The following is a 27,446-nucleotide window of genomic DNA, read 5'->3' as shown; positions in this document are numbered from 1 at the left end:
CCTTCCAGAGAGATGCACTCCCAGTCAGGAAAGTTGGCAGAAACTCAGGTCTCTCCGTAAGCCATGTGAACTAATCCTTTTTCTGAGAACTTAGAAAACTTCAACGGAGCATACGTCACGTGGGATTTTAGGGCACACTGCAAATGCCACAGGTGTACAGGTGTCAGGTTGAGTGAGGAAGGAAGGTTGCTAGAGCTAAGAAGCATGCATGCCTCAAAACGGTCTGCTCGTACGTGAATTACAGAAGGCAATTTGGGATGGCAAGGTGCTTTTTCACGTGGTGGGAATCGCAAGTTACCGGGTGAGTGAGCAGGTTTGATCCTTGGGCACTGAGGGCCCCTGGGGCCCCCCTGCTGTGTTTCAGTGGTGCCGCGCAGGGGAGTGCGTGAGCAAGACACCCATACCGGAGCACGTGGACGGAGACTGGAGCCCCTGGGGCGCGTGGAGCATGTGCAGCCGGACGTGTGGGACGGGAGCCCGCTTCCGGCAGAGGAAATGTGACAACCCCCCGTAAGTTCCCCTTGAGCAGGCATTCTCCAGGGTGCCTTGATCGGGGTTTCCCAGCAGCAGCTCTTCCTGCCTTAGGCAAAGGAGGGTCTGTCTCCTGCGAGAATTTGAGCAGAAGTAAGACCAAGTCCCTCCAAGGGCCACAGACGCAGGGTGTTGAGTGTGTCATAGGCCACCTCAACTTCGACAGAGCTCTTTCTGTGAGCACAGATACCCTGAGTCCCATGGCTCCTTACTCCTCACGTGGGCCTTGCTAGAAAGCTTTCCTGAGACAGCTGCGTGACACACTCCCCTGGCCTGCAGCTTCCTTAGGGGACCTTCCGGGGAGGCCTGTGGACCTTCGAAAGAGAGGCTCACCTTTTGATTGGCTCTTAGCTGATCTGGGAGCTGCCTGGCTGTTGATGAGTCACAAAGCACCTGGGGGTTCAGCTGTCCTGTACATGCAGATACTTTTCATGGGTCCTTTTAGAACGATTTGAGAGAAAATTGTTTTTTGGGTTGTTTTGTTTTGTTTTGTTCTTGTTTTTTATCTTATAAGCTTCCTTTTATTGACCTAGAAGACACCATGACCCCTCTTGTTCTTGGCACATTTGCTCCAGAAAGCTCAGGGGTAGATGTTGTGCTTAATTATAAAAATTCCTTGCCCACAGGTGTTTCTCGTCTCCTCTGAAATTTCCCATTTTTAGTATTTCTTAAAAGAGTCTGTTTCATGTCCTGTGTGCCATCAGCTTCATCACATTCACTTCAAAAAGATCAAGTTATAAATAATCAGTGAAAAAGAAATGCTTTATATCCATAATTAAGTCATGGTGATGAATAATTAGCAAATCCCTCCTGTGTTTAAAAATCATGAAGCCCAGGCTGTATCCCAGACCAATTAATTCACAAATTCTGGAGATGGGACCCAGGAACTGGATGTTTTAAATCTCTCCAGGTGAACCCAATGGCCAGCCAAGGTCAAGAACTTCCCGATTAAAGGAAAACATGCACACAGTTTAGTCAACGTCAAGAACACTGTTTTTCCCCCAGTAGTGCTATAAGAATTGGCATCACATACTGTGTCTTGTTAAAACTTTTCCTTCCGGTATTAGCAGAGTGGCTGAAAAATAATAGGTGTGTCTTTAATCTTTTAGGAATGACTTCTTAATTAAAAGCATAGAGGCTATACTAGGATCCTCCAGAGAAACAGAATCAACGAATATATGTATGAATCTCGATGAGAACTTGGCTCATATAATTATGGAGGCTGAGGGGGTCCCACGATCTGCCATCTGCAAGCTGGAGACCCAGGAAAGCTGGTGATGTCATCCAGTCAGGTCTGAAGGCCTGAGACCCAAAGGAGCTGATGGTGAAATCCCAGGGGAGGGCAAGAGAAGATGAGAAGAGAGGTCCTAGTGGGGGTAGGGGGCGCAGGGTGCGTGTGTGAATTCCTTCTTCTTCTGCCTTTTGTTCTATTCAGACCTTTAGGGATTGGACGATGCCCATTAGGGAGGGCCATCTACGTTACTGCGTCCACAGGCCCGCATGCCAGCCTCATCCAGAAACCCTCACAGACACACCCAGAAATAACCTTTCATCTGCACACCCTGTGGCCAGTCACATCAACACATAAAAGTAACCATCACAGATGTGTAGAAGGTTAGAAAGCCTGTTTTGCTAAATGGTGAGAAATTAATAGAGGTTTCCATTTATTCATGGCTCTGTGAGGAAGTTAAAATAGTTCCATCTCTGGCCCTGAGAAGAGAGCTCTGGATTTGGAATCAGGATGCGGAGATTTAGGCCTGGCTTAATTGTTGGTCATGTGTCCTCAAGGAAGCCCCTTCTTCCCTCTGGATATCAGTTTTGCCATTAGAGGGAGCTGGCACGGTATGGTGGGAAGAGCTGGACTTCAAAGTGAAACAGAGAAGGCTTCAAGTCCCAGGGCCACTCCCTATAGCAGGTGATGGCTATTACCTGTGTCTCTGTCTGAAGTTGGAATAATTCATGGGCATACATATAACATACATGGTCTGTCTTTAGTATATGGTCCTTCTCTATATTAGCACTAATGGAAGATTGGGGATGGGATGAGACTGTGTGCCCTGCCCCCTAACTCACAGCACTGTTTGAGGCTCAGAGGAGGGTGATTTACATGGAAAGGCTTTGTTGTAAGACTTATAGCTGCCATGGATGCTTCATGTTTGCATCTGGAGCTCCTGTACTCTAGCCGAGGATTGGTCTCCTTTGGCACAGCATTCCACACCAGATGTCACCCAGGAAATGTCACAGTAGGGGCCTATCAGAACCTTTAAATGCCCAGAAGGACCCTGTGCCCAGAGACGGTTGACAATTGGATTGTATTCAGGTAAGGACAACCCTTACAAGAATAAGATGTCATCGATGCTGAGCAGATGCATTGGGCACAACTTTTAAGGGCCCTGACTTTGTTTTCTTGGCATGATGTTGGCTAAGGCATCCCCCATGCCTTGGCTCTACCCACTGTTCTCATCCCAGCTGCTTTCTGCCCACCCACTCCTAAAGAACCCCTAGTTCAGAAAGCCAAGTTAACGTGCTTCCCTGGCCTGGCCTGCTGTGGGATTTCATGGGCTGGGTCCTCACGCTATCCCTCTACACTCAGTGGCCTCAAGAGAGAGGCTGTTCCAGAAATCCCAAAGTTGTAAAAATCTTCCATTCCTCTTCTTTATCAGGTGCCCTTCCTCCCCACGCAGTGGTGGTCATGGACTTTATCTCTCCTTGCCCCTCTTCCTGTGTTTTATCATTGAGGAATGGGGGGGATTTGTCAGGCTACCACAAACAGGCCACTGAGGGGTATGCAGGTCTTAGCACATCAGATGGCTATGGGCACTGACACATCCCTGAGAGGGAAGTCTTTATGTCTGATCTCTGTCATCCAACAACATCCTGTGGGGCAGGCAATGGTAGAAGGACCAGAAAGAGAATATTGGTGTTCTCAGGTCTCCTGGCTCCTGTGCCCCTTCGCAATGACACCTTTCCAACATGGTGCCTTCACACACCTTGACAAGGCTCTGACTCTGGACTAAGGACTCAGCTAGTTATAGGCTTATAGTGACAAGCAAAAACAGATTAAAAAGTCCTCGCCGACTTCCCTTGGTCTTCTCCTGGACCTGACCCTTCCCAAACTGATCTCTCCTCCCAGCCCACTTCCCCACTCAGTTCATAGCACTACCCTCTGTGACATTGCCACAGTCCAAAGCCCCTGAGTCTGTGAGTGGTCCTCTTGTCCCCTCTCTTCCTCCTCCGTGTCCTCTCGGGAAGAATGGCAAATAGTGACCCCACACCGTGTGCCACGTTCCCTCCTATGCATTTACAGAAAGTGAATCATGTAAAAATGCTGCCCTATGAGGATAGGTATTCTTTTTGGCCCCACTGATTAGAAATTGAGTGGTAGAAAGGTTAGGTAACTTGCCCGTGGTCACACAGCTGGTTTAGAACCTAGCAACGAGGCTCCATTGTTCTTTCAGACCTTTTGCACTGGCCTCCCTGCTTCCCACATGCTCCTTGTCCCCCAGATTCATTTCCCACACAGAACCAGAGAGATCTGCTTAAGCATAAATCCAGTTATATTTCTTCCTGCTTCAGCCCTATCAATCATTTCCCTCTGCACTTAGAATAAAATCCATACTCTTGACCATGGCCTCTGTATTCATTTCCTGGGGCTGCTGTAATAACTGACCACAACTTGGTGTCTTAAACAGAAATTTATCCTCCTCTCCCCATTCTGGAAACCAGAAGTCTGAAATCAAGGTATTGGCAGGATTGATTCCTTCTTGAAATTGAAGAATTCATCCCACCCATGCCTCTCCCTGACCTTCTGGTGGCTTCCAGTGCCCTTTGGCATTCTTTGCCCCTGTAGACTTGCCTCTGGTCTCTGCCTCTGTCTTCACATGGTCTTCTTGGTGTGTCTTCTCCTCGCCTAAGGACCCCTGTAGTTGGATTTAGGGCCTACCCTAATTCAGGATGACCTCATCTCATGATTAAGAGATCCTTTTGTTTTGTTTTGTTTTTAATGTTTATTTATTTTGAGAGGGAGACACAGAATCCTAAGCAGGCTCCAGGCTCCAAGCTGTCAGCACAGAGCCCGATGTGGGGCTTGAACTCATGAACCAGATCATGACCTGAGCCAAAGTCGGATGCCCAACTGACTGAGCCACCCAGGCACCCCAAGAGATCCTTAATTACATCAACCAAGACCCTTTTTCCAATTAAGGTCACATTCGAAGGTTCTGAGTAGGATTATCTTGGAGGGGAAGGGGCCACCATTCAACTCACTGCAGCTTCCTTTCTGTCCTAAGATACAGCACTTCAGGCTCCAAACACTTGTCAGTATTCCTTTCCCTCTCCCCAGCTTGCCTGTGTCTCTCCTTGGGTCTCTAACTAAATGTCCTCTCAGGCCTCCTTCCTGAGCACCTTGCACCAGACTGGGTGCCTGCTTTACCCTCTCTCTCAGCACCCTCTTTCTACTTTACAGGTATGATAACAATTTGTAATTACTCTTTTTTACTTGCTCGCTTGTTTTCACTCTGTCCTCCCCCTGCTGGCCTCTGGGCTCCATGAAGGCCACACCTGTCTGGGCACCATTCTCCTTTCTGTGCTTATAGCAGAATGGTCCTCAATGATAATGCGCTTCCTACCTCATCACTTGGATGCATGCTGGCTGAGAAAAAGCAGTCTCTGCTTTTCTACTGCCCCAGAAGACACACTTCATACTGTTCTCCCCCCCCCCCAAACACAAAGGTTATTGTAAATTATTATGCCAAGAAGGTAGATCACCAGCTAGCCCCCCCCTTTCTTGTACTGTCTCACCTCACTGAGGCCTAGATGCCGTGAACAGCCATGAGTGGGGTTCAGGTTCCCCTACACATGAGGGTCACCTTCTCACACACCTGCCCAACCCTGGCGAAGTTGTAGGCCACAACTAGGGAGGCTCAGGGCCCTCTCAAGAACAAAGTCCAAAATGTAGCCCAGCCTTGTTTACTCCATGTGACAGAAACACTATGTCTTTGCATTTGTAATATTTATGCCTTGGCAGCCTGTCCAACCTTTCGTAATAACAGCATAGATCTGTTTTCCGTTCTGGAAAGCAACAACAGGCTCTTTCCCCCAGGTAGTTTCTATAAGGTTCCTTCCCTTTCAGGGAACCACCCCAGGTGAATGGGAAGAGAAGGGCCCAGTCCTTGGGTGGGTGGTTTAGCGGCAGCCCCAGGTGTTTCCGGGGGAGATGCAGACAGCGTTTTACGAAGTCCAGGCAACAGTTGTTAACCTGCTTTGGCAGAGAAGCCTGACGTGGTGATTGTTACAAAGCACAGCTGATCGAGGACCTGGAGCCAATCTCTGACCAAAACAATGTCCTCTGCCTGGCTCACTCCTTAAATCACCAGGCTCGCTGCCTTGAGATTTCCCAAGGATGTCCGAATCACACTGCTATGAACATCTCGGACTTGGAACGCTCCCACCGACCTCTCCCTACCCAACTCCCCGCCCCCCCCCCCACACCTCACTTTGTATTCCTGGCTCCTTCCCCGTCTTCTGCAGCTGGTTTATTCACTGTCCAAAAATACTGGCAAGAGAGTCCGCTCCCCCACCCCACCTTTTTCTCTCTCTAGCCTTGGTCTTTACAGCTCTTGGAATTCGTATTTCTTGCCAGCTGACATCAAGGCCTTGGGGACCATCCGTGTTTTTAATCCAGCTTCCTGGGCTCGCCCCTTCCTGCCATAATTTTGTGTCACTGTGGGTGGTAGTTTCTGCCAAAAGACTGCAAGGCAGAAAGTTCATCTCCAATTTGAATTCTGGTACCCCATCAGGAGGCTTGTGTTTCAGGGAGAGGGCTGGAGAAGTAGGGTCAGGAGAAAGGGTTCAGATGGTCTTGTGTGAGAAGCCCGCTCTGTCAGAGAAAGACCAGAAGGTGAGTGGAGCATAGATATGGAATGCGCTGGGGTTAGCACACAGCATCACCCCATGAGCATCCAGAAGGAGAGCAGTCAGCCTCCTAAGACCAAGCAGGAAGCCTTGGGGTGGGATGTGAAGCTATATGCCTATACTTGCTTTTTGCTTCCAAAGCAAAGCCCCTATGTGTCTCCTTTCAAAATGCCAGTGATCTGGTGTTCCCACGGATGGATTTTTAAAAATCTCAGTCTTCTACACTTGAGCCTAAGTTACATGTGTTACTTGGATACCTCGAAGGGGAGGCCTTAAACCTGGGATGTCTGCTGCCCTGAAAGGGCGTTAGCAGCCCCACCCTACCCCTGACACCTGGAGCTGCTGTCCGTTAAGCAGTCTGTGCCTCCAGATGGTGAGCAGGTCTGAACCACTTTTGTGACTTTATCTTATAATCTATCTTCATTGAGTAGAACAGAGCAAAAAACGTGTCACTCAGTTGGAGTGTCTCTCTTCCTCTTATCCTGATTCTATGTGTTTATCCACCCCTGAGGGAAAGTGCCTTGGGTTCCTGTTCATCTCAGTGACCCCTTGTCTTGTCCCTGCTCTGCCCTGGGGTCTGCCCAAGGCACTTCAGACCCTGTCCTAACAAGCCACAGTCCTGCCCTGCAGGAGCTCACCTGTCTCTCCACACTTTCAGTCTCTCACCAAAGCCTCTCTACCTTATTGTTTGTCCTTATTTTTAAAATTTTTTTTTTCTCAACGTTTTTATTTATTTTTTTTGGGACAGAGAGAGACAGAGCATGAACGGGGGAGGGGCAGAGAGAGAGGGAGACACAGAATCGGAAACAGGCTCCAGGCTCCGAGCCATCAGCCCAGAGCCTGACGCGGGGCTCGAACTCACGGACCTGCGAGATCGTGACCTGGCTGAAGTCGGACGCTTAACCGACTGCGCCACCCAGGCGCCCCTTTATTTTTAAACATCCTTATCAAGGGGGGCACCTGGGTGGCTCAGTCGGTTGAGCGTCTGACTTCGGCTCAGGTCGTGATCTCACAGTTGTGAGTTCGAGCCCCACGTCAGGCTCTGTGCTGACAGCTCAGAGCCTAGAGCCTGCTTCAGATTCTGTGTCTCCATCTCTGCCCCTCCCCTGCTCATGCCTCTGTCTCTCTCTCTCTTTCTCTCAATAGTAAATAAATATTAAAAAAAAATCTTTATCAAGGTATAACATAGAGAAATGGGCACCTGTTCTAGAGCATGTTTCCTGCTGCAGTACTGCCCATCTAGTCAAGTGTGTGTGTTGGGCAGGTGTATGTTCACAGCGGGTAGGAGTCATTGCCTCCTAATGTGCGTGTATGTGACCGAAGGAGGGTGTGGTTTTGCAGAACAACCCTACCATATCCACTGCCGTGAGCCACAGTGGGCTTCCACTTGCTCTCAGCATCGCCAGTGCCCCATATTGTCAGTCTTTTCCACGTTGGCCTTTCTGGTGGGTGTAGAGTGGTATCTCCCTGGGGTTTTCGTTGGCATTTCCTTTCCAAGTAATGAGGCTGAGCATTGTTTGTGTCTGTGTTTGCCATTTGGATATCTTTTCTTATGATGTGCCCATTCAAGTCATTTCATTTTATATCTGATCTTCTACTTTATTCATGTTTATAAAGTCCCAACAGAGGGGCGCCTGGGTGGCTCAGTTGGTTAAATGTCCAACTCTTGGTTTCAGGTCAGGTCACAATCTCACAGTTTCATGAGTTTGATCCCCGCATCGTGCCCTGCACTGACAGGGTGGAGCTTAGTTGGGATTCTCTCTCTCTCTCTCTCTCTCTCTCTCTCTCTCTCTGCCCCTCCCCCCACTCACGCCATCTCTGTCTCTCCCAAAATAAATAAATAAACTTAAAAAAACCAACAGAGTACAAGTAGAAATTGAGGATTGATGTGGGAGAAGCCTCTTGAAAAGTCCATCACATCCCAGCTAACTATACTCGTAGGTCAGGCTGGCTTCAGCCTCACAACAGCTGATGGGCAGCCCCCTTGCCAGCCTGCTCCGGCTGCATCCAAACCTCTTGGGAATCACACCTCTTATCTCCACCTCTTACCCACTGAGCTTTGTTCTAACATATTAGATCTTTGATTTCCTCATCTGAAGAATGCAGGCAGAAACCCCTTCAGATGTCTTGCATAGATTTATCAAGGTAATGGTTCTAAAGAACAGGTAACAGGTAAGCCCTCTGGCCATATTAGTCTACAATTGCAGTGTATGTGAAAGTGCCTCTTATATATAAGCTCTTCACCTGTGTCCTCAGCTGACCACACCTCACCTCAAGATGAGATTTCAAATTACTGTGTCATATCCCCATCTATTTCCGTGAGTCCTTGTGGGGCTATGGAGCCTGGCGGGCTTGTCTGTGCCTTGCAGCCCTCTTAGGAAAGGCTGAGGGAAGGACATAGGCCTACTTTTAGCCCTCAAAAAGGAACAGTTCTTTTCTACCAGAATTCTGTAATTTCACCTGTCCCTCATTTTAGCCATGTCAAGCTTGGTTTCTGTTGTTTTGGTTTTCCTAGGTGTCTTTTTATTTTATCCATGCTGTGTAGCCAAGAGAATCTTACCAGAGTGAATGAGAACCTCAACCCTCTGCTCCTCAGACATGGGGAGGGTGATCTCTCCTGCCTGTGTCTGCCAACCCAATACATCATGCCCTAAAGCCCTTGTGTCCATACAAGTGAAGCTTGGCACACTCACATGACGTGGGTTCCTTGGTGAAGTTGGCCCTCTCCTTCCAAGTCCTCCCACCACAGAACTTCAGTTTGTGGACCACCCTGTCACACACACCCTTCCCACACATTGATTCTCCTCTCTCTTCCTATATGGAGGGTGTCTTTCTGTTGTCTCACACCAGTGTATACCTGGGAAGCCATCACTGGTGTCATGGTAGCTCTCAGATAACCCAGATTATAGACACAGTCATGAAGAAGGAAGGGGCTGGCCATGGATTGACATACTGGGATGATTTGGGTAAGAAATCATGCTACTCATGGATTGCTTCTCTCTTTTTCCTATGTTGTTCAAATAATGACCCAAAGGAAAACAAGAAAAATCAATGCTTTGAGTCATTTTCTTTTTGAGCAGGAAATTTTAATGTAAAAAAAAAAAAAAAAAACATTAGCTATAACAGGTGATTGGACAAATGGGAATTAACTGCTAAGAGATAAAGAGAACACCGGAAGAGCACTGAAAGAGCAAATATAAAAGTGGCCACTGTCATTGGATCTGAGGCAAAGTACCCAAAGAAGGAACAAATACAGATGAAGGTGCCCATCTCTCTCTCCCTCCCTCTCCCTCCCTCTCCCTCCCTCTCCCTCCCTCTCCCTCCCTCTCCCTCTCTCTCTCCCTCTCTCTCCCTCTCTCCCTCTGCCTCTCCCTTTCCTTCTCCCTCCCTCTCTCCCTCTCTCTCTCTCTCTCTCTCTCTCTCTCTCTCTCTCTCTCTCTTTCTCTCTCTCTCTCTCTCTCTCTCTGTCTCTGTCTCTGTCTCTTTCTCTGTCTCTCTCATACACACACACACACACGGGTGAGATTCCTTGGACTTTGTTGGAGTGGATGAAACTAAGGCTCATTGGATGAGGGAGAAGGTTGCAGAGATGGCGCACTGGTGGAACCCTCTGGAAAGTCACACTAAGGGGTGTTAGGGAAAGCTATCCAAGGGGAGAAACTACACCTGAAACCAGGCTGGGAATTTCCCCAAAGCATTGGTGTTCTTGGAAGGTGCCCTATGGGATGAATGCTGCCCTAGGGAAGTAGCCTGCATCACAGGCCACTGCAGGAGTCTGCTGAAAGGAATTAATTACCAGAACCAGAGAGAAAAGTCTGTTCTTTCTCTAGCATCACTCTAGTGCTTACAAAGCTTAGCATCATGCCTGCTTGACTGGAGATCTTTAATTCCTTATATGGCCTTAAGTCACCATCTAGCATTTTCTCATTTGAACTGTGAAGGACTCTCTAGTATTTTGTGGAGAGCAGGTCTGGTAGTAAAAACAAACAAACAGGGGCACCTGGGTGGTTCAGTTGGTTGAGCATCTGACTTTGGCTCAGGTCATGATCTCACGGTCTGTGAGTTCGAGCCCCAGGTCGGGCTCTGTGCTGACAGCTTGGAGCCTGGAGCCTGCTTCGGATTCTGTGTCTCCCTCTCTCTCTGCTCCTCCCCTGATCATGCTCTGTCTCTCTCTGTCAAAAATAAGATAAACATTAAAAAAATAAAAACAAACAAAAACGTCCTCAATTTTTACTTATCTGGAAATGTCTGAATTTCTCCATCATTTTTTTGAATGACAATTTTGCTGGATATAGAATTCTTAGTTGATAGATTTTTTTTCTTTGAGAACTTTGAATGTATAAAGCCACTGCCTTCTCATCTCCAAAGTTTCTAATGAGAAATAGGCTCATAATTTATTGAGATTGTCTTGTATGTGGTGTTTGTTGACTCTCTCTTGCTACTTTCAAGATTCTCTCTTTTTTTTTTTTTTTTGACAGTTTGATTGAAAAATGTATCAGTGAATTTATCCTACTGGGATTTTGTTGAGCTTCTTGGATTTGTAGATTCATGCCTTTCTTCAAATATGGGAGGCTTTCAGCCATTATTTCTTCAAATAATCTCTGTTCCTCTCTCTTTGCCTTCTGAGACTCCCATAATGAGTATATTTGCTCTCTTAGTCATTTACCACAGATCCCCTCTGTTTATTTTTCTTCATTCTTTTTCTTTTCACTCCCAAGACACAATAATTCAGTTGCCCTACATTTAAATTTGATGATTCTGTCTTTTGCCTGCTTAAATCTGCTTTTGAACCACCTGGTGAATTTTTCATTTCTGTTATTATATTTTTCAACTCTGGAATTTAATTTTTTATCATTTCTATCTCTACTGATACTCTCATTTTCTCATACATCATTTTTATTTATATCTTCCTTCAGTATTTTGAGCATTTTTAAGACAGTTGTTTTAAGTCTTTGTCTAATAAGCCCAACATCTGAGTTTCCCCAGACCCAGTTTCTGCTTAAGTATTTTGTTCCTTTGATTGGACCATACTTTCCTTTCCCTTTGTATCCCTTGTGATTTTGTTGTTGTTGTTGTTGAAAACTGGGCATTCGAATCTTATAATGTAGCCTTGATAATCAGCTTCCCCCCGTCCCATGATTTGCTGTTTCTTTGTTGTTAAAAAGTTTCTCTATGCTGGGGATCAACCTTAAGTGAAAGTATAAGGTCTTCTCAAGCCTTTAATGAGACTTCATCTTTCCCTGAGCATACTTGGTGGCTTTCTAAATTTTCCCAAATGTGCAGTTGCTTCTTAATGACTTAATCCTTAAATATCTGATTCCCAAAAGGGAGAAAAGAAGGGAAAAATGTATTGCTCATTGAAATTCCCTGGAAGTCACTTCAGCTCAGAGGAGTTGCAACAATGGTGGCCACCCTCTGTCCCCACATCTCAGAAATCAAAAGTAGCACTGAATAATCAGAACAGAACCCCAGTATTTGGAGAATAAGGTTCTCATTGTCCACCCTGGCCCCAGCCAGCCACATCAGGAATACAGGCACAGCTGCCTGCTGTGGGGCTGGAGTGTGGAGGACAGATAGCCACTACCACAATAAAGGCTGAAATTTATCTAAATTCACCACAGCTTACCAACCAAACTTTTTCCAGTAGGTTGCACGCTTTCAAACAGACTCCAGAATTTCAAAATGGTCACTTCAAACAGTTTTTGCCAATACAATTATCATCTCAGTGGAGAAATGGATCCCTGGTGCTTCCTCCTCCACCATCTTCCTGACCTTGCTCTGTCTTTTGGTCATTTTTTAAAATTTTTCTTTTCTTAATGTTTATTTTTAAGAGAGAGAGAGAGACAAAGCATGAGAAGGACAGGGGCAGAGAGAGGGAGACACAGAATCAGAAGCAGGCTCCAGGCTCTGAGCTGTCAGCACAGAGCCCGACATGGGGCTCAAACTCACTAACCACAAGATCATGACCTGGGCCCAAGTTGGACGCTCAACCAACTGAGCCACCCAGGTGCCCCTATCTTTTGGTCATTTTAAGATAAATTTTGATAATATAGTTCAACTCAGTCTAACTACCGTTTGTTAACGGTTTGTTAACTTGCCTGTGCAAGTTTCTCTGCTAAAAGCTACAGAAAAGTAGGAGGAAGACAGTAATCTAGCTCACCATTTCACAAGGTTGATGATAAGCAGTATAGCAGAGAACCAAGCCGGGTCAGGACAGGCAGGCTCCAGGTAGAAAATAAAAAGAGGCTGCAGGGTGGAGGTGGCCTCAAGGATGGACAGAGAGTCGGGGTGGGGGGTGGAGAAGATGGGACAGTGGGCTAGATGGGTGGCTGAAAGGGGACTTGCCCGTGGGAGAAGGGACAGGGAGAAGAAACAAGATAAACAGAGTTCAGGAAGAAAGCACCCTGAGGCACATGAGGAATCCTTCCAGACCCACTTTCTCCTGGATCCAGGAGTTTTCTCATCCTGTCTAATCTCTCCACCAACCTGCTATTAACCATAAAGTTAGTTGGTTTATGAGGGTCAGTCAGATGCAAACCTGGAAAAAAACAATTGACACAGGTGGGTACAATGGAAGCTAAAATAAAGCTCAGTGACATCTCAGGAGTGTAATTACATGATGTGCACAGATCTCACTTCACACCCTGAAGTGTGTAGGAAAACATAGCTTTATTTTTCTAGAAACCAATTTTTCATTCGCATTTGTGTTTTTGATTTTTTTTAATTTGTGTTTTTGAACTCCATTCTAGTCCATGTTGGATTCTTAATCACTTCCGGAGTTTTTGCCCCATTTTCCCTGAGTCTGCAGCTAAGTTCAGTGATCCTTGTGTCGTCTGGTGTTTGTCCTCCAGGGCTGCCATGACCAACTGCTACTAACTGGGTGGCATAAACAACACAAGTTTTTTCGCTTCTAGTTCTGGAGGCCAGAATTGCCAGATCAAGGTCTTGGAAGGATTGGTTCCTTCAGAAGGCTGTGAAGGAGAATCTGTTCCTTGCACCTCTCCTAACTGCTTAGTGGCTTGCTGGTGATCTTTGTCGTTCCTTAGAGTATAGAAACATCACCCTGATTTCTGTCTTCATCTCTGCATGGTGCTCTCCCTCTGTGTTTCCATCTCCATATTTCCCCTTTTTATAACAAGACTAGTCATATTGGATTAGGAACTCACCCTGCTCTGGTATGATCTCATCTTAATTAACTACATCTGCAGTGGTCCTATTTTTAAATAAGGCCACATTCTGAGGCATTGGGGTTAGGACTTCATATGATTTTAGGATGGACACAATTCAACCCAGAACTTCTCACCATACAGCATCTGTAGCCTTACCCATCCCTTCTCTGATCCTAGCCATGGGAACTTGTCTATTACAAAGAAGATGTCCTCCTGCTGGTCCGCATGGCTTTTCCCCTCTCTGTTTCTTCCACAGTGTGCTTTGTGGCACAGGAACCCATTCATCTGTTCACACTTGGTATGCAGGCCCTAGGTTCTTGGGGAGGCTGTCTGAGACTCTCTCTATGCCATGCAATCATTTCTCTGAGAGCCAGCTGCCTGCCTTGTGCTCTGGGAAGGAAAAAGAACAAAAGGTCCCTCTGTTCTCAGATCCTGTAAACCTCATAGAGGTTCTGCTATTTCCTAACTTGGAGATCAGAACTCAGGGTCCCTCTCTAGATCCACCAGTATGTACCCTCTCACAAGGCTGTCACCATGCCCAGGTGAGAGAGATGTTGTCTGGTGTATATGAAATGGTCATAGGGGTATGAAAGTAGCCTTTCTTCCCATTCCAGACGTTTTCTCCAACACATTTATGCAGACAAAGAGCTGGAAAACAATGGCCCATGGACCAAATCTGGTTCATCACCTGGTTTTCTAAATAAGGTGTTATTGGCGCACAGTTACGCCCTTTTGTTTATGCATCATCTCTGGCTCCTTTTTTGCTACAGTGGCAGAGTTGAGTAGTTCCTACAGAAATATTCACCATCTGGCCCTTTGCCAAAAATGTTTGTAGAGCCCCTGGTGTAGACTTTTGTGACACAAAAGCCTGAGGACTTCTGCTGTGATATATCTCCCCTCATGTGATCAGAGGGTGGCCTCCAGTTGTCTAAACACAAGGAATGGCAAAGGGAAGAAAAGAAATACTTAGTATGAAATGGTTAATGTGTCAAAAATATCTTGCCAACAGGTAAATGCAATTTGTGAGAATCCATTGAGCAAAACAATTGTGATTTGCGTTCTTTTCTCTTGAATGCTCAATTTCAGTAAAAAGTACAGGGAGAAAATAGCGGTACTCCATCATGGTGATTTGGGTCTTGTGGAAATGAAAGGAGCCACTGAGGTTGCTCGGTTCAGAGCCTGATGGGGACACCCCAGGGCCTCATGGAAGCGGTGGGCAGAGCCACGTTTCAGCCACAGCTGGACCAGCGTCCTGTTGTTCCTCCTCAGTGCCCCTCACACACATGGGCTAGGCCAGAGAACATAGCTGAGTCTCCGGAACTGCTTAGAACCCCAGTCTAAGCACAGAGCTGGGACCCATGCCGTGTCATTGATCACATTTGGTCTCATGCTTGCCCCAGCAAAGGTTGCAGAGCCCGGATCTGACCAGTCTCCACCCAAAGCCCATGAACAAGTTAATTAATCATTCTGATTCTTTTTATTATAAAGTAAACAAGCTATTTACTCATACTTAGCGACCTCCAGAATGTATGCAGGAGCCATTTAAAGGCCTTTGTTTTATAGAAAAATAAAACAAACAAACAGACAAACAAAAAAACCCCACACACTAAAAATTCCCCTTTGGGTTTTCAGTGTTACAGATGGCCAAGTTTTAGGTTCAGATGAAAGACACAATTTGTGGATCTTGCCGAACTTATACTCACTGTATTCTATTTCCAGATGACCCTGATTTACAGTTCTTGGATGCATTTTTCTGATGGCTCACTTAAACATGCCGTCAGCACGGGGCTGGGATTGCCGAGATATGGTGTGTAAGAGCAGAGGGAGGGTGCTTTGGAAACTTTGCCTGGCCCCTCCCCCTTTTGGCAAGAGAGGCAAAATCCAAACGCCCCTGCTGTTTCCACAGCACTGTCTGGTTAACACGGACCTTTCTCTTCCTTCTAGCCCTGGGCCTGGAGGCACGCACTGCCTGGGCGCCAGTGTGGAGCACGCCGTCTGCGAGAACCTTCCCTGCCCCAAGGGCCTGCCCAGCTTCCGGGACCAGCAGTGCCAGACGCATGACCGGCTCAGCAGCAAGAAGAAGGGCCTGCTGACAGCAGTAGTGGTTGATGGTAAAGGCATATGGCACGTCCTTTCACAGTGCCCCCCCCTCCTCCAAGAATGTAAACACCTCCTGGGAAAACCCACAGGGCCCCCCCTTCCCAGCAATCCATCCAACAGGACGCTCCAGTCCTGCTACCCCAGGCAGCAGTGGGCCTGCTTCTCGAGCAGTGGGGTTGAACTTGGATGACCCAGCCCTGGGAGATTTCTTAAAAGCAGCTGTGAGGCGGGCAGCAGACCAGAATTGTCCTGCACCCCCATTTGCAGCGAGGCGGGTGTGCTGGCGGCCTGCCGCACAGTGCCATGTGCTGAGGGGCCCAGGGCCGGCTTTGAGGAGAGCAAGGCTCTGCAGGGACAGGATGGTGGGTCTCTGTGTCTGCTGTCTCTATTTCCAACGTTGATGCTTTCTTGCATTTCTTTCTCGGTTCGTTTTGGGGTTTGCTTTTACTCTTTGCCTAGAGTGTTTGAAAAAAAAAAAAAGTTTGGAGGCCAGTTCACAACTCGCCGAAGACGATGATAGGCACAGGTCATGTTTTCCTTCCAAGAGATTTCTCCCAACTCAAGGGAGGCTTCCCCATGGGCCGCTGCAGGCATTTCCAGTGGCTGATAAACTTCTAGGTGGTATATCTTGTCTGTAGGATTTGTGATGTCTATTTATCATTGATAAAGACTGCCTTCCCCCCCAACCTCCCCCCCCCCCCCCACCCACCCACACAGCCTCCTGTGGCCATGGCCTAGTTCAGGGTTTTTTAGACTTTTGTCTCCTGGAGATAAGACTGTATTGTAATGATGACAATATGGTCCTATTTGTTGAGCACATCATATGCCAGGCACAGGTTAGCTCTGCATACATCATCTCAATTAATATGCATAATGAGCCATGCAGAGAGGAGAGGTTACGGGTCATGGGATCTATCTGAGTCCCTGCAGCTGATAAGAAGCAGGGAGGGACCCCAGTTCTGGAGGAGGTGACTCAGAAAATAACCAGCTATCATCTGGCTTCCCATACTCGAGTAAGAGAGCATGACTTCAGAAGTGTCAAGTGAAGAGGCTTTAATAAGAACTGCAGTAACAGAGTCTCTAAGGCTTCTGTAGGAGAATGAAGTTCCTGTGCCAGGTCTTAGGTTTCTTCTTTGTGGTTTAAAGAACTTCTAAAATCTACATGCTGCAGTCTGTTCTTACAGGGTCAAGTGTACCTAGCTGTAGGGGTAGACCCAGGCATCACAGGGAGTAATGGCCTCAGACCTGTCGCTTTTAACCCAGCAACCTGACCCACGTGCTTTGAACTGAGTTGTAAAATAACATGAGATGCTCTAAATCATCGCAGATAATACCGACCCGCTCAGCTATGGGCTCATTTAAAAGCATCTGGGAGCTCCCCAGACCTTTTCCTTTTTAAAAAAGAACACCACCGTTTGGAGCTGTGTGATTGTAGGTATACCATCACCTAACCAAGACTTCAAGAGAAGAGCGGCCTCCGTACCCTCAGCTGTTTCTGCAGACCAAGGAGAGAGGAGGCCGAGCAGACTCGCCCTCCCCAAAAGAACACATGCAGCTGGACGCAGGGGCTCGCCCAGGATCCTCACTTCTCTCTGCCCGGCCATTCCTCAGATGCAGGAAGACACAGGAGGCTTCCACATGTCACGAGCACATTCAAGCCCCTAATCTGGAGGGAGCAAGCCCCAAGCAGAAGCTGTTTCCAGCACTGCAGTCAGTTCTGATGCGGAGCAGACTTGCTTCCAAACCATCAGCCATCCCAGCCTGCTGGGTAAAGACTCCTTAGGCCCTCTGTCGTGTCCTCTGCTGCTTGTCAGGAGCAAAAAGAGGTCAGATCTAAGAAAGACTCACCCATTTCCACCCAGCTATGCACACAGAGTTGTTATTCTTTCCTTGGTCTGCTTCAGCTTTCAGTTCTCTTTTATTCGATGCAGAAATCCCACTTAAATGGCTGGTTTTCCACAGATTTCTCCAAGTCCAGATTAAGCTTCTATTTTACTTGTAACCACTTTTGGATCACTGAGCTCTTTAGTTCTCTTATCATCACAGTGGCTGAAACTGATGTCTGCCCTGGAACCCCCTCCAAAGAAGCTTCTCAGGGCAGCGATTTGGGGAAGCTTGCCGGATTCAGAATATGTTCTTGCCCACTCACTTTTCATGTCTCTCTACCAAAACCATCAATAATTATAGCCAGAGTGCTACTGCCTTTGATCTGGAAAGTGCTACCCTATTTGATAAGGACAGCTAGCGGGCAGTATGCATTTTGTCTTTGAAGGAGGGACCCCAAGTTCAGGGCTTTGCAAGGGTAGCTTGACACCTCCTCCTCCGGGGTGGAATTGTCATGACTTCTTGCATATTTGGTTTCATTTCCCTGTCAAATATAAACAGAAGCCAGCATTTGTGAAAGGAGCATTTAACAAAGATGAAAACAAAATAATAAATGGCCAATTCAGAGGGCAAGGGGGAGAATACAGATTATAAGTGCGTTCTTCTCAAAAATCAGCTTATAAAAGGCCCAATTCTAGCTCAGCCGTGATGGGAACGATTCCTGTGGTCGGGCTCTGGGCTCTCTCGAAACCCATTATGACTGCCCTATTCATAGCATTGCTATCACTGCGGAATTCTTTGGCGAGTGACGCACAGTTCAAGAAAGGGGAAGCTATATTTTTTCTTTTTTCTCCTGCTGAAAAAAAAAAAAAGAATTCTTGCAGAGGTAGATTTTCCAAGAGAGGGTTCAGGACCACAAATCCATACCACCTCCAAAAGAAGACAAAGGCTCTCCTTAGAAAATAGTTCTGGGTGGGAAAGCCTTTAGACAGAAACCCATTGAGATGCCCTGTTGCCAGACCCACCCCATTTCTGCTTTCCCCATGGAATCTCATTTAAGTAGAAACCTTCAGGAGTTCAGTCCTTCCCGCCCAAGCCAGCAGGCCACATGCCCACTGAAGTGTCGGAGGGCTTGGCGAAGGCCATGTCTGGATGTGGAGGTGCATTCCCAGCGCCTCCCCGGCATGGCAGAAGCCACTCTGGGTCTTAGCCTTCCAGGGGCTGGAGGGTATGATGGTTAAGGACTCTCTGACTGCACTTCGGCCAAGCTGACTCCACTTGCTTAATGAAAAAGAGAAAGTTGTTGCAAAGATGAAGGGTGTCTCAGATCCCGAGGGCCCAGATGAGGGTCTGAGGCCAGGGCCTCTGAAAATATCTGAACCCCCTCTCCATGCCCACCACAACTAATGTGTTTGTGAGTTGTATCTTCCTGCCCCCACCTTCAGACTGGCTTTCTCATGATTTGTCCACATGCAGGCTGATGGGTCACCCACAGCACCTTTCCTGAAAGAGGAACTTTATCCTTTATCTGAGCGCTTTGGGGCCAGATATGGCCAAACATTTTTAGTGTTAGGTAACAACAGTATATCGACCGTATATTACTTAATACTCCCAGTGGAGCCCTGGGAAGCACCCCACAGTCCAGGGACGCATGTGATGTCTCTACCAAGTAATCCATGAACAATCTCTAATGAGGATACTGCACACTACCAATAGCCTCATGTCAGTCAAGCCCGGTTTGGCTGCCAAATGTGTTTGCCACAAATATAAGAACATGCTTGCAGTTTCCAGAGCTTTTTGGAATTCTGGATTATGGATAAGGGGGTATAGACTTATTTCAGATCCATCAATCATGAACAGACACAGCTGTTCCATATCAGAATTTAGTGCTGATTTTTTCAAGAGGGAGACTCTGATTGGTCTACCTGTGGCTACACTTCGTCTAATCAATTGAGGTGTGGCTATGAGGTTGTGGTGGAGAAAAAGAACTGAGTGGCACAACTACAGTCAAGTGGCTGCTTCTGGTCCAATCAACTAAGGCTTGGCTTTGGAAGCATGTTGGGCAGCTTTGGGGATAGGGGACAAAGCAGCCTCCTCAGCATGTACCCCCCCCACAAGATAGCCAGCCAGAGCTGGAGTGAGCACTTATGATGGCCTCAAAATTCAGTGGTGTCTCCACCTTAGTAAGACCTTGTAACCACTTGGCAGAGAGAACAGCAAGAGTGCCAGTAGCCACAAGTGTCCTTTTCATCATGAAGCACCAGGAGGAGTCCTCCAGGCATCCAATGAGCAGATATGATCAGGTGGCCCTCAAGCCCCTGAGCTCATCTCCCCTGCCCTGTGTGGTTTCTTCATCAAAATATGAGTCCTGGAGACAAGTGGGCCAGTGAGAGACCAGGATTTACAGCAGACAGTCCAGCCTCAATCAGAATTTCATCTTGGCACATATCAGCCAAGAGGGACACTCTAAGCTTCTTTCTTTGGAGTGTGTGGTTGTATAGCTTTTAAGATTTGACCTCCTTCTGTACTACTAAGAATGTAAGATACTGTGCTCAGAGAAAATCACAGCACCTTATTTATCTGGAGGTTAATTGCCCATCCAATGGGAATATTCAGGGAATTTTGAGGGGCTTCTCCTCAAGTTTTATAAAGGTTGTCCAGAGTCCCTTTGGGAGAGAGTACTACACCTTCCTAGAGGTGTGGGTTACGCTAAATTCTGAGCACAGACCTCAGAAAAGGAGATGGACAAATGGAGTTTCAGTCTGAGCAAAGGAAGGAAGTGTTATGTCTGAACGCTGTTCTGGAGTCTGAGTGCCCCCAGACTTCCCAAGCCAAGGAGGACAGTGTCTGCAGGTGCAAGAGTCCAGTGTGGATGGAGTTGAGTATACTTTCTTGCCTGGGGTCATTGCTGAAAATCCTCCATTTGAGGTCAACCCCCCTGCTTTGGGGAATCTCTACTTTCCTGTTTACACCAAAGGGCCCCCAAAAGTCTTCACCCCTCGAAGTCTGGTCTTTCTAACTTGTCTCAAAAGACCCTCTACTTTTTCACCCAAATCCCACTTCCATTTCTGCTCAAGTCAGAGTATATTCAGAAGCCAGAAACATTCATGAAACTAGTGGTTTGTTTTCAATAACACCATTTTGTCTCTTGGTTTTTTTGGCCCCCAGTGTCCGAAAGAAAACTAGGCTGGCACAAAGAGGCTAGGGTCTGGCCCTGCCAATCAAGGGACTCTGGGTAGCCTGTACCTTTCCTGAGCTTCACATGCTCGTCTATAAGATGGAGCAATGACAGCACCCACCTGAAGTGCACAGGTACTACTTAGCATGCTGCCTTGTACACGGAATATAATTAATGTTATTTATGATTTTATCAAAATCATCACCATTATTACTGCTATTGTACAAATCACTTCAAAGCTCAGTTATGCCAAGTATTGAAGCAGTTTAAAGGTAAAATACATAGTTTTAAGATTTCTTGGACCCAGGGGACCCTTCCTTCCTTACAATGTAACATTAGAGGAAGCCTACCTAGGATGTGAAGAAGATATACCTGTCAACTCAGACCGGGGGCTGTGGTGCTGCATTCTCCCAGTCATTCCCCAAGGTGCTCACAGGAAACCTCAAGGTCCCAAAGAGCACCTCAAAATTTTTGTCAGATGAGTCTCCCAGAACTGATCTCAGTTTACATTTTAGTCTCCCATACCTCTTCCACTGGCTGCCTTCCTGGGTCATTCCACTTAAATGGAGGGACAACTGCCTCTAGCCTGCTAGCTGGGAAATGGGTCATCTTTCCACTTAATGCCCTGTCCTCTGACAGCTCAGGTCTATTTCATGTGGCTTTTCACAGTCTGCCTCTTCTGGGATTTGCTGTGTACTTGTCCCTTAGACCACCAGGGCCTTAAAAAGCATACACTACTCATCTTTCTTTCCCCACAGTGCCACAAGAGTGCCTTGTGTGGTGGAGGGGCTCAATTCCTGTTTTTTGAATGAATAAACATTGAAACATCATTACTTTACTTACCTGGGAAACTACTCTTCACAGCAGTTTCCGCCCACAACTAACTGGAACAAACAAGCTGAACATTTCTACTGAACCTCTGTAGCTTCTCTCTAGTGTTATAAGACAAGACATCCCACTGGGCATGTTGGTCAGCAGAGCTCCATGAGAGAGGAACTTTGGAAAGATGCTGAAAATGGTGGTGGTTTAGTGAATGTCATTCAGTCATGAAAGCTGCAGAGCCTGGATGAGACAGCACATCTGCTCTGACAAGAACTATCCAGCTAGAATGTCAAGGTCTTCTGAGGCCAAGTCAACTCCAGAAGCCTTTTTCTACCCCTGCTCTTCCTCACCTGAAACCAGTCGAAGGACCCAGTGGAGAAAGATCATGATGGAAACAAAGGGCCTGACAGAGGCAGCACAGACGTGCTGCTGTTTCTCTCTCTGGAGGTTTCCTTGCAAAATAATCACATAAACATCATTGGAATTAGGTGACACAGAGAGAGAAGGGTGCATTCTTCTTTCTCAGTTACATACAGAAGAACAAAATCCATTCATTTATTAAAAAAAGAATCTTGATTTTTCTGTTAAGATCAAGAACGAGGCAAGGATTTTTTTTTTCACCACTCCTTTTCAACATCATACTGGTAGTCCTAGCTAATGCAATAAGACAAGAAAAGGAAATGAAAAATACACAAATTGGGGAGGGAAAAATAAAACTACCTTTGTTTGCAGATGACATGATGATTTATGTAGAAAATCCAAAAGAATCAACAACAACAAAAAAAAAACCCAAAAAAAAAATAGAAGAAAAGAAAAAAACTCCTGGAATTAGTAAATGATTATAGCAAGGTTACAAGATATAAAGTAAATGTACAAAAATCACTTTTGTATATACCAGCAATGAGCAAATGGAGTTTGAAATTAAAAGCACAATACCATTTACACGAGCACCCAAGAAATGAAATATTTAGGTATAAATCTAACAAAATATGTATAAGATCTATATGAGAAAAACTCTAAGGAATGAATTTAAAAAATTAAATGGGGAGAAATTCCATGTTTCAATGGTTCATGACAAGAATCAATATTGTCATGTCAGTTGATCTTGTCAACTTGACCTATAGATTCAGTGCAATCCCGATCAAAATCCCAGGAAGTTATTTTGTAGATATTGAAAAACTAATTCTAAAGTTTATATGGAAAGATTAAAATATTTACCAAGTCCTTCTGCAATCCAGGTCCTGGACCTGGCCTGAGGACAAGAGAGAAAATCTCAATCCCTTGTCCTCCAGGGGCTCCAAGTACTCTCAGTTCTTCAAATCCAAAGATAATAATTAAAATCCATCCCTTTCAAACTCTTTTAGCAATGGAACTCACCTTATAAGAAACCCTCTTGTATATGGAAGTTGCTCAAACAATTATAAAACAATAGGATAATAGTTAAGGGCTTTAATGGAGGCATAAGCAAAGTGCAGAGGGAGATTCCATGTCAGAGATGGCATGAGAGGAGAGAGCTCTGGAGTAGAAGCTTCTAGGGTGATAGGAATCTCCCAGAAAGCTATGTGCAGAGAGAGGTTTCCAAGCAGAAGGAAGAGTTTTGGCAAAGGCATGAGAGCTTGTCATGTTCTAGGAGCTCTCTTGGTTCTGACATGACCCTTCCAAGTTGTCCTAGAGGCTGCTATGTTCCTGTATTTTACTCCTGCTCAGTTTCTTCCAGGACCTTCTTGCTACATATCTCAGCCCTGCAGTTTTTATCCAACAGCCAGTGGAGCACTAAAGCTTTTAGTAAAAGCCACTGCTGTAGAGACATCCATGGGGCTCACACCCCCTCCTACCCAAAGGCATTCTGATTCACCTTCTCCCCCTTTCCAGCCCCCACAACAAGAGACGCTCCTAGTCTCACCCTTCATATATATTCGACTCACTTAGATGTTAGCACACAACAAAATGCTTTTTCAACCTGGTATTTTTAATATCTTAAATAAAAGGAAGAATAAGATGAATAAAAGCCCACAGAGCCCTCACCCACGTGTTGTTCACCTGTGCCTGAGGGTCTTTCTCCATTTGTTGTGTTGAGCATCCCAAGGGGCAGGTCCATGTCTCTGAGCATGTGCCAGGTTCCTGTGACCTTTATTCCATGCTGACCTCTCATCATTTGGGCCACCATCCATATGCACCTGCACCTTGCATGGCCCACAAACCACTTCCCACATCAATGTCCACCTTCCCCTTTCCCTCCTCAGATAAACCATGTGAACTCTACTGCTCACCCCTTGGGAAGGAGTCCCCGCTGCTGGTGGCCGACAGAGTCCTGGATGGCACACCTTGCGGGCCCTATGAGACCGACCTCTGTGTGCACGGCAAGTGCCAGGTGACGTGTTTTCCTTGTATCTTTGGTGGGGCTTTCTTTGGAGGGGAGCCTCCCTCACCCCAGAAGGTTTCAGGGAGGGGCAGAGCCCTGGGGAGGGAACGGATTTTCTCCATAAGGCACCCATGGTGCTGTCTCCGGCAGCTTGGCACCCCTCCCTCCCTCAGCAGTGACTGAGCATGAAGCTTATCTATAGGCCAGCTGGGAGTTGAGGTGGCTGGAAGAGTAGTGGCAACATCATAATCTCAAAAATCTTAAAATAACTTTAGCCATTCCGATGAAGGGAAGAACAGGTAGAATGCTAAGGTAAGACTGGAAGATGTATGTGCATGTGCTTTTGGACAAGCTATGTTCTGTTCAGCTATAAAAGATCTCTTCGAGCTAAGCAGATTCCTTCACAGGTGGTTCAGTATGCTGAATTGAATGTGCTGGGAATTCAATTCAATATGCTGGCTTTGGGGACAACTGCAATTTAGTCCCCAAAGCCATCCTGGTGTCGGATGTCTGCAACTCATTAGAATGATGATAAGTAACATTCAAGAAGACAAAAGGAAAAAGAGAGGGAGGGAGAGGGGATGGGTAGAAGTGCACCTTCCACCTGCGTTAAATCTGCCTGAGCTGGGGGCTCACCTGAAGTTGGGCCCTCCTGACACAAGGCTCCCTGGCCCAGCGTAACGGTCCTATTTGTCCATCAGAATGGCCATCCTCCTGATGTGTACAGCAGCTGGAATTGGGGTAGGAGCCAAGAAGGTGTGTACCCAGAGGGCCATGACTCAGATGATGCCACCCTCCATTGTGCTGTATGTGCCATATTTCCTGCTGACTCAGTTGGGTCTGCACCTGTCATGAGAGAGTCCTTGCCTTCAGCCACAGACATGTGCCCTCCTCATGGTTGAGGCCAGGCTGCCTCAGCTGTGTCGTCGGCAGGTGAGCCCACTGAGAGCCGGAGGAGGCAGTGGCTCCCAGAGCCCTCAGCAGGCAGATGGATAGCAGGGTTGCTGTGCATTTGGCACAGAAAGGAAAACCAGGGCTTGCCTCTGATTTTCACTCTTCCTTGTTTGGCCTTCATTGACCAGCAGCTGCAGCATGAGACTAATAAGCAAAGAGTCCACTGACCAAGGGCTTCTGAGGGGTCTTCTCATTTTGCTGGGAAAAGAGAAACCACATCCCAGGAGCCATGTGGCTACTGATGCTTCGGGGCGCCCACACCTCCCAAAGTCAACACCCATCTCTGATGTCCAGATTCATGGAACTATTAAAAGCATGTGAAAAATTTTAAAGTCTAGGGGTCACAGGAGAGAGAAACTATTATTCCCCCTAACTATACTTACACCAGAAACCTGCCTCCAGGCCTGGGACCGACTGACCCCATAAGGTAGTGCGTCTTTTTTGTTCTCTCTGCTTCCCAAGCGTGGCTGAGGGCAGCGTTTTGGAGACAGAGTAAAAGGGGAGGCAGGCAGCAAGACACACAAATGCAACCTCTAGGGTGATTCCTGGGGCCATTTCAACCCTAGTGGATTTTTTTTTCCCTGCAAAGTCCAAACTAGTCCCCAAACGGGATTTTCCAGAAAAAAAGCTTGACAATATCCAGACCCCTCTGGCCCTGCCTAGCTTTGTTATCAAATCCAGATATGCATGGGTGACAGGCACTAGGTGCCCAAGAGTCTTGGCAAGGTGTCCTACTGGGGAAGGAGGCCGTGATGGTGGTGGAGTTGGACCCTCAGGGCTGCAGCGTTGTCATGGAGAATGTGCAGGGCCTTGGGGGGTGTGAACACAGGTCTTATCGTTGTCACCAGAATGAGGAATTGCCGGCATTTCTCTATAAATCTGCTAGCAAATCAAGTGGAGGATTTTTTTCTTTCGTAACTTACACACTTCCAGGGCCCATCCTACAGCGTGGCGATGAACATTTCTTTAGGGACAATTTTCCAAGTAAAAAGCACTTGTACCCTTTAGAAGGCACCATCTGAGAGCTACCTCTGGGCTGTTGCCAGCATCTTTTGCAATGTTCTTGCCAATGTGCAGACATTTCTAAGAGTCCTGAAATTTTCTGGCCAGTGGGGTCAATGTTAAGTGGCCAGACATGATTTCAGCTCTAAGTGATCAGTGCCAGTGGGTCCCTTCTGTGACCTTGGTTATTTTTTTTTTTAATGTTTATTTATTTTTGAGAGAGAGACAGAGCACGAGTCGTGGGCGGGGGGGAGGGGGGAGGGACAGAAAGAGAGGGAGACACAGAATCTGAAACAGACTCCAGGCTCCAAGCTGTCAGCACAGAGCCCCACGCACGGCTCAAATTTCCGAATTGGGAGATCATGACCTGAGCCAAAGTCGGACATTCAGCCTATTGAGCCACCCAGGTGTCCCATGTGACCTTGGTTCTTACTGCACACTCTTCAGTTAGGGAACTTCCCTGCACCATGATAGCAAAATATCCAGTTTTTCAGTCAGAACAATATGGGTGAGATGCCACCCAAGGTCTCTACCAGGTCTCTGCCAGCCTTCAAGCCAGAACCTGCCCTACACTTGGGCGTGATGGCAGTAACATGGGTACACCTGCCTTACCATTCCCGGATGCCACCCCTTCCCTAACCCCCACCCCAATCTCTCTCAACGTTTATTTATTTTGGGGACAGAGAGAGACAGAGCATGAACGGAGGAGGGGCAGAGAGAGAGGGAGACACAGAATCAGAAACAGGCTCCAGGCTCTGAGCCATCAGCCCAGAGCCCGACGCGGGGCTCGAACTCACGGACCGCGAGATCACGACCTGGCCGAAGTCGGACGCCCAACCGACTGCGCCACCCAGGCTCCCCCAGTCTCTCTCAAATGCCTCAAATGATCATTGCATTTACTGACAGCTGAAGTGAGACTAGCACTAACCAAGCACCACTGCTCAGCACAGGAGCACTAGGGCACACAGGTACAGACAGTGGCCCCTCTGGCCACGCTCTGTGGCAGGTGGGCAGGCTCATGCTCATTGGAGCCTTGCCCCACCTGTCAGTTCTCAGAACTGCCATCTCCTCTGCATGGATGTTCCCAAGTACCAGCTGCCTCCAGGCAGCCCACCGGTCCTAGCAGGAAGACCACCATCCTGGTAGGTGGTGGGAGCATGCACCCATAGGTACCTCATGAAGTTAAATCCCTGCAAAACAACTCACTTTTTGACGGAAGTTAAAAATACCACCTGTGATTTTTCTAACAGCACTTATTCCTCTGAGAGAAACTATAAAGGTTAAATTTAGCCCCTTGGGGAGTCCGTTCTCATAAGAATCCAAATGAGTAAAGTCAGAGTTAATAAAGTTTTATAAGAATGTTGAGCATACTTAAATAAGAGTATAAGAAATTAAATACAAGTACAGTATCGATACCTAGTTACAGTAATTGCCAAAGTAGAATGTTTTGGATTCCTGTGGTACTTGTGAATGAGTAAGGCAAAGAAAATCCGTTAAAGAGAAGAATAGTAATAAAAAAAAAAATCTTGAGTTTAGTGAGCAAAGGATCTGTACCTATTCACCAATACTATTATCTAATTATATTGGATAA

At 46.8% G+C, this 27,446-nt stretch overlaps 1 protein-coding gene and 1 long non-coding RNA gene across 7 annotated transcripts in view; one reads left to right on the top strand and one right to left on the bottom strand.

Moving 5' to 3' along the window:
• Positions 1 to 27,446, top strand: part of ADAMTS17 (ADAM metallopeptidase with thrombospondin type 1 motif 17) — a 346,632-nt gene that overhangs the window by 206,030 nt on the left and 113,156 nt on the right. For all 6 annotated transcript variants that reach the window (XM_023254981.2, XM_023254979.2, XM_023254980.2 and 3 more), the window contains exons 12-14: positions 365 to 510; positions 15,558 to 15,724; positions 23,781 to 23,908. In XM_023254981.2, coding sequence (XP_023110749.1) covers positions 365 to 510; positions 15,558 to 15,724; positions 23,781 to 23,908 — 441 coding nt within the window. The remainder of the gene's footprint in view (positions 1 to 364; positions 511 to 15,557; positions 15,725 to 23,780; positions 23,909 to 27,446) is intronic.
• Positions 16,752 to 24,673, bottom strand: LOC111560788. The gene is made up of 2 exons (XR_002742823.2): positions 24,536 to 24,673; positions 16,752 to 18,081 (listed from the first exon to the last, which is right to left on the bottom strand). It is a non-coding gene; the product is annotated as an uncharacterized LOC111560788 (long non-coding RNA).

Source organism: Felis catus, chromosome B3 (assembly GCF_018350175.1).
Source record: "Felis catus isolate Fca126 chromosome B3, F.catus_Fca126_mat1.0, whole genome shotgun sequence".
Classification (NCBI taxonomy): Eukaryota; Metazoa; Chordata; class Mammalia; order Carnivora; family Felidae; genus Felis; species Felis catus.
The sequence above is the reverse complement of the archived record's forward strand: the minus strand, read 5'-3'. Positions and strand labels throughout refer to the sequence as shown.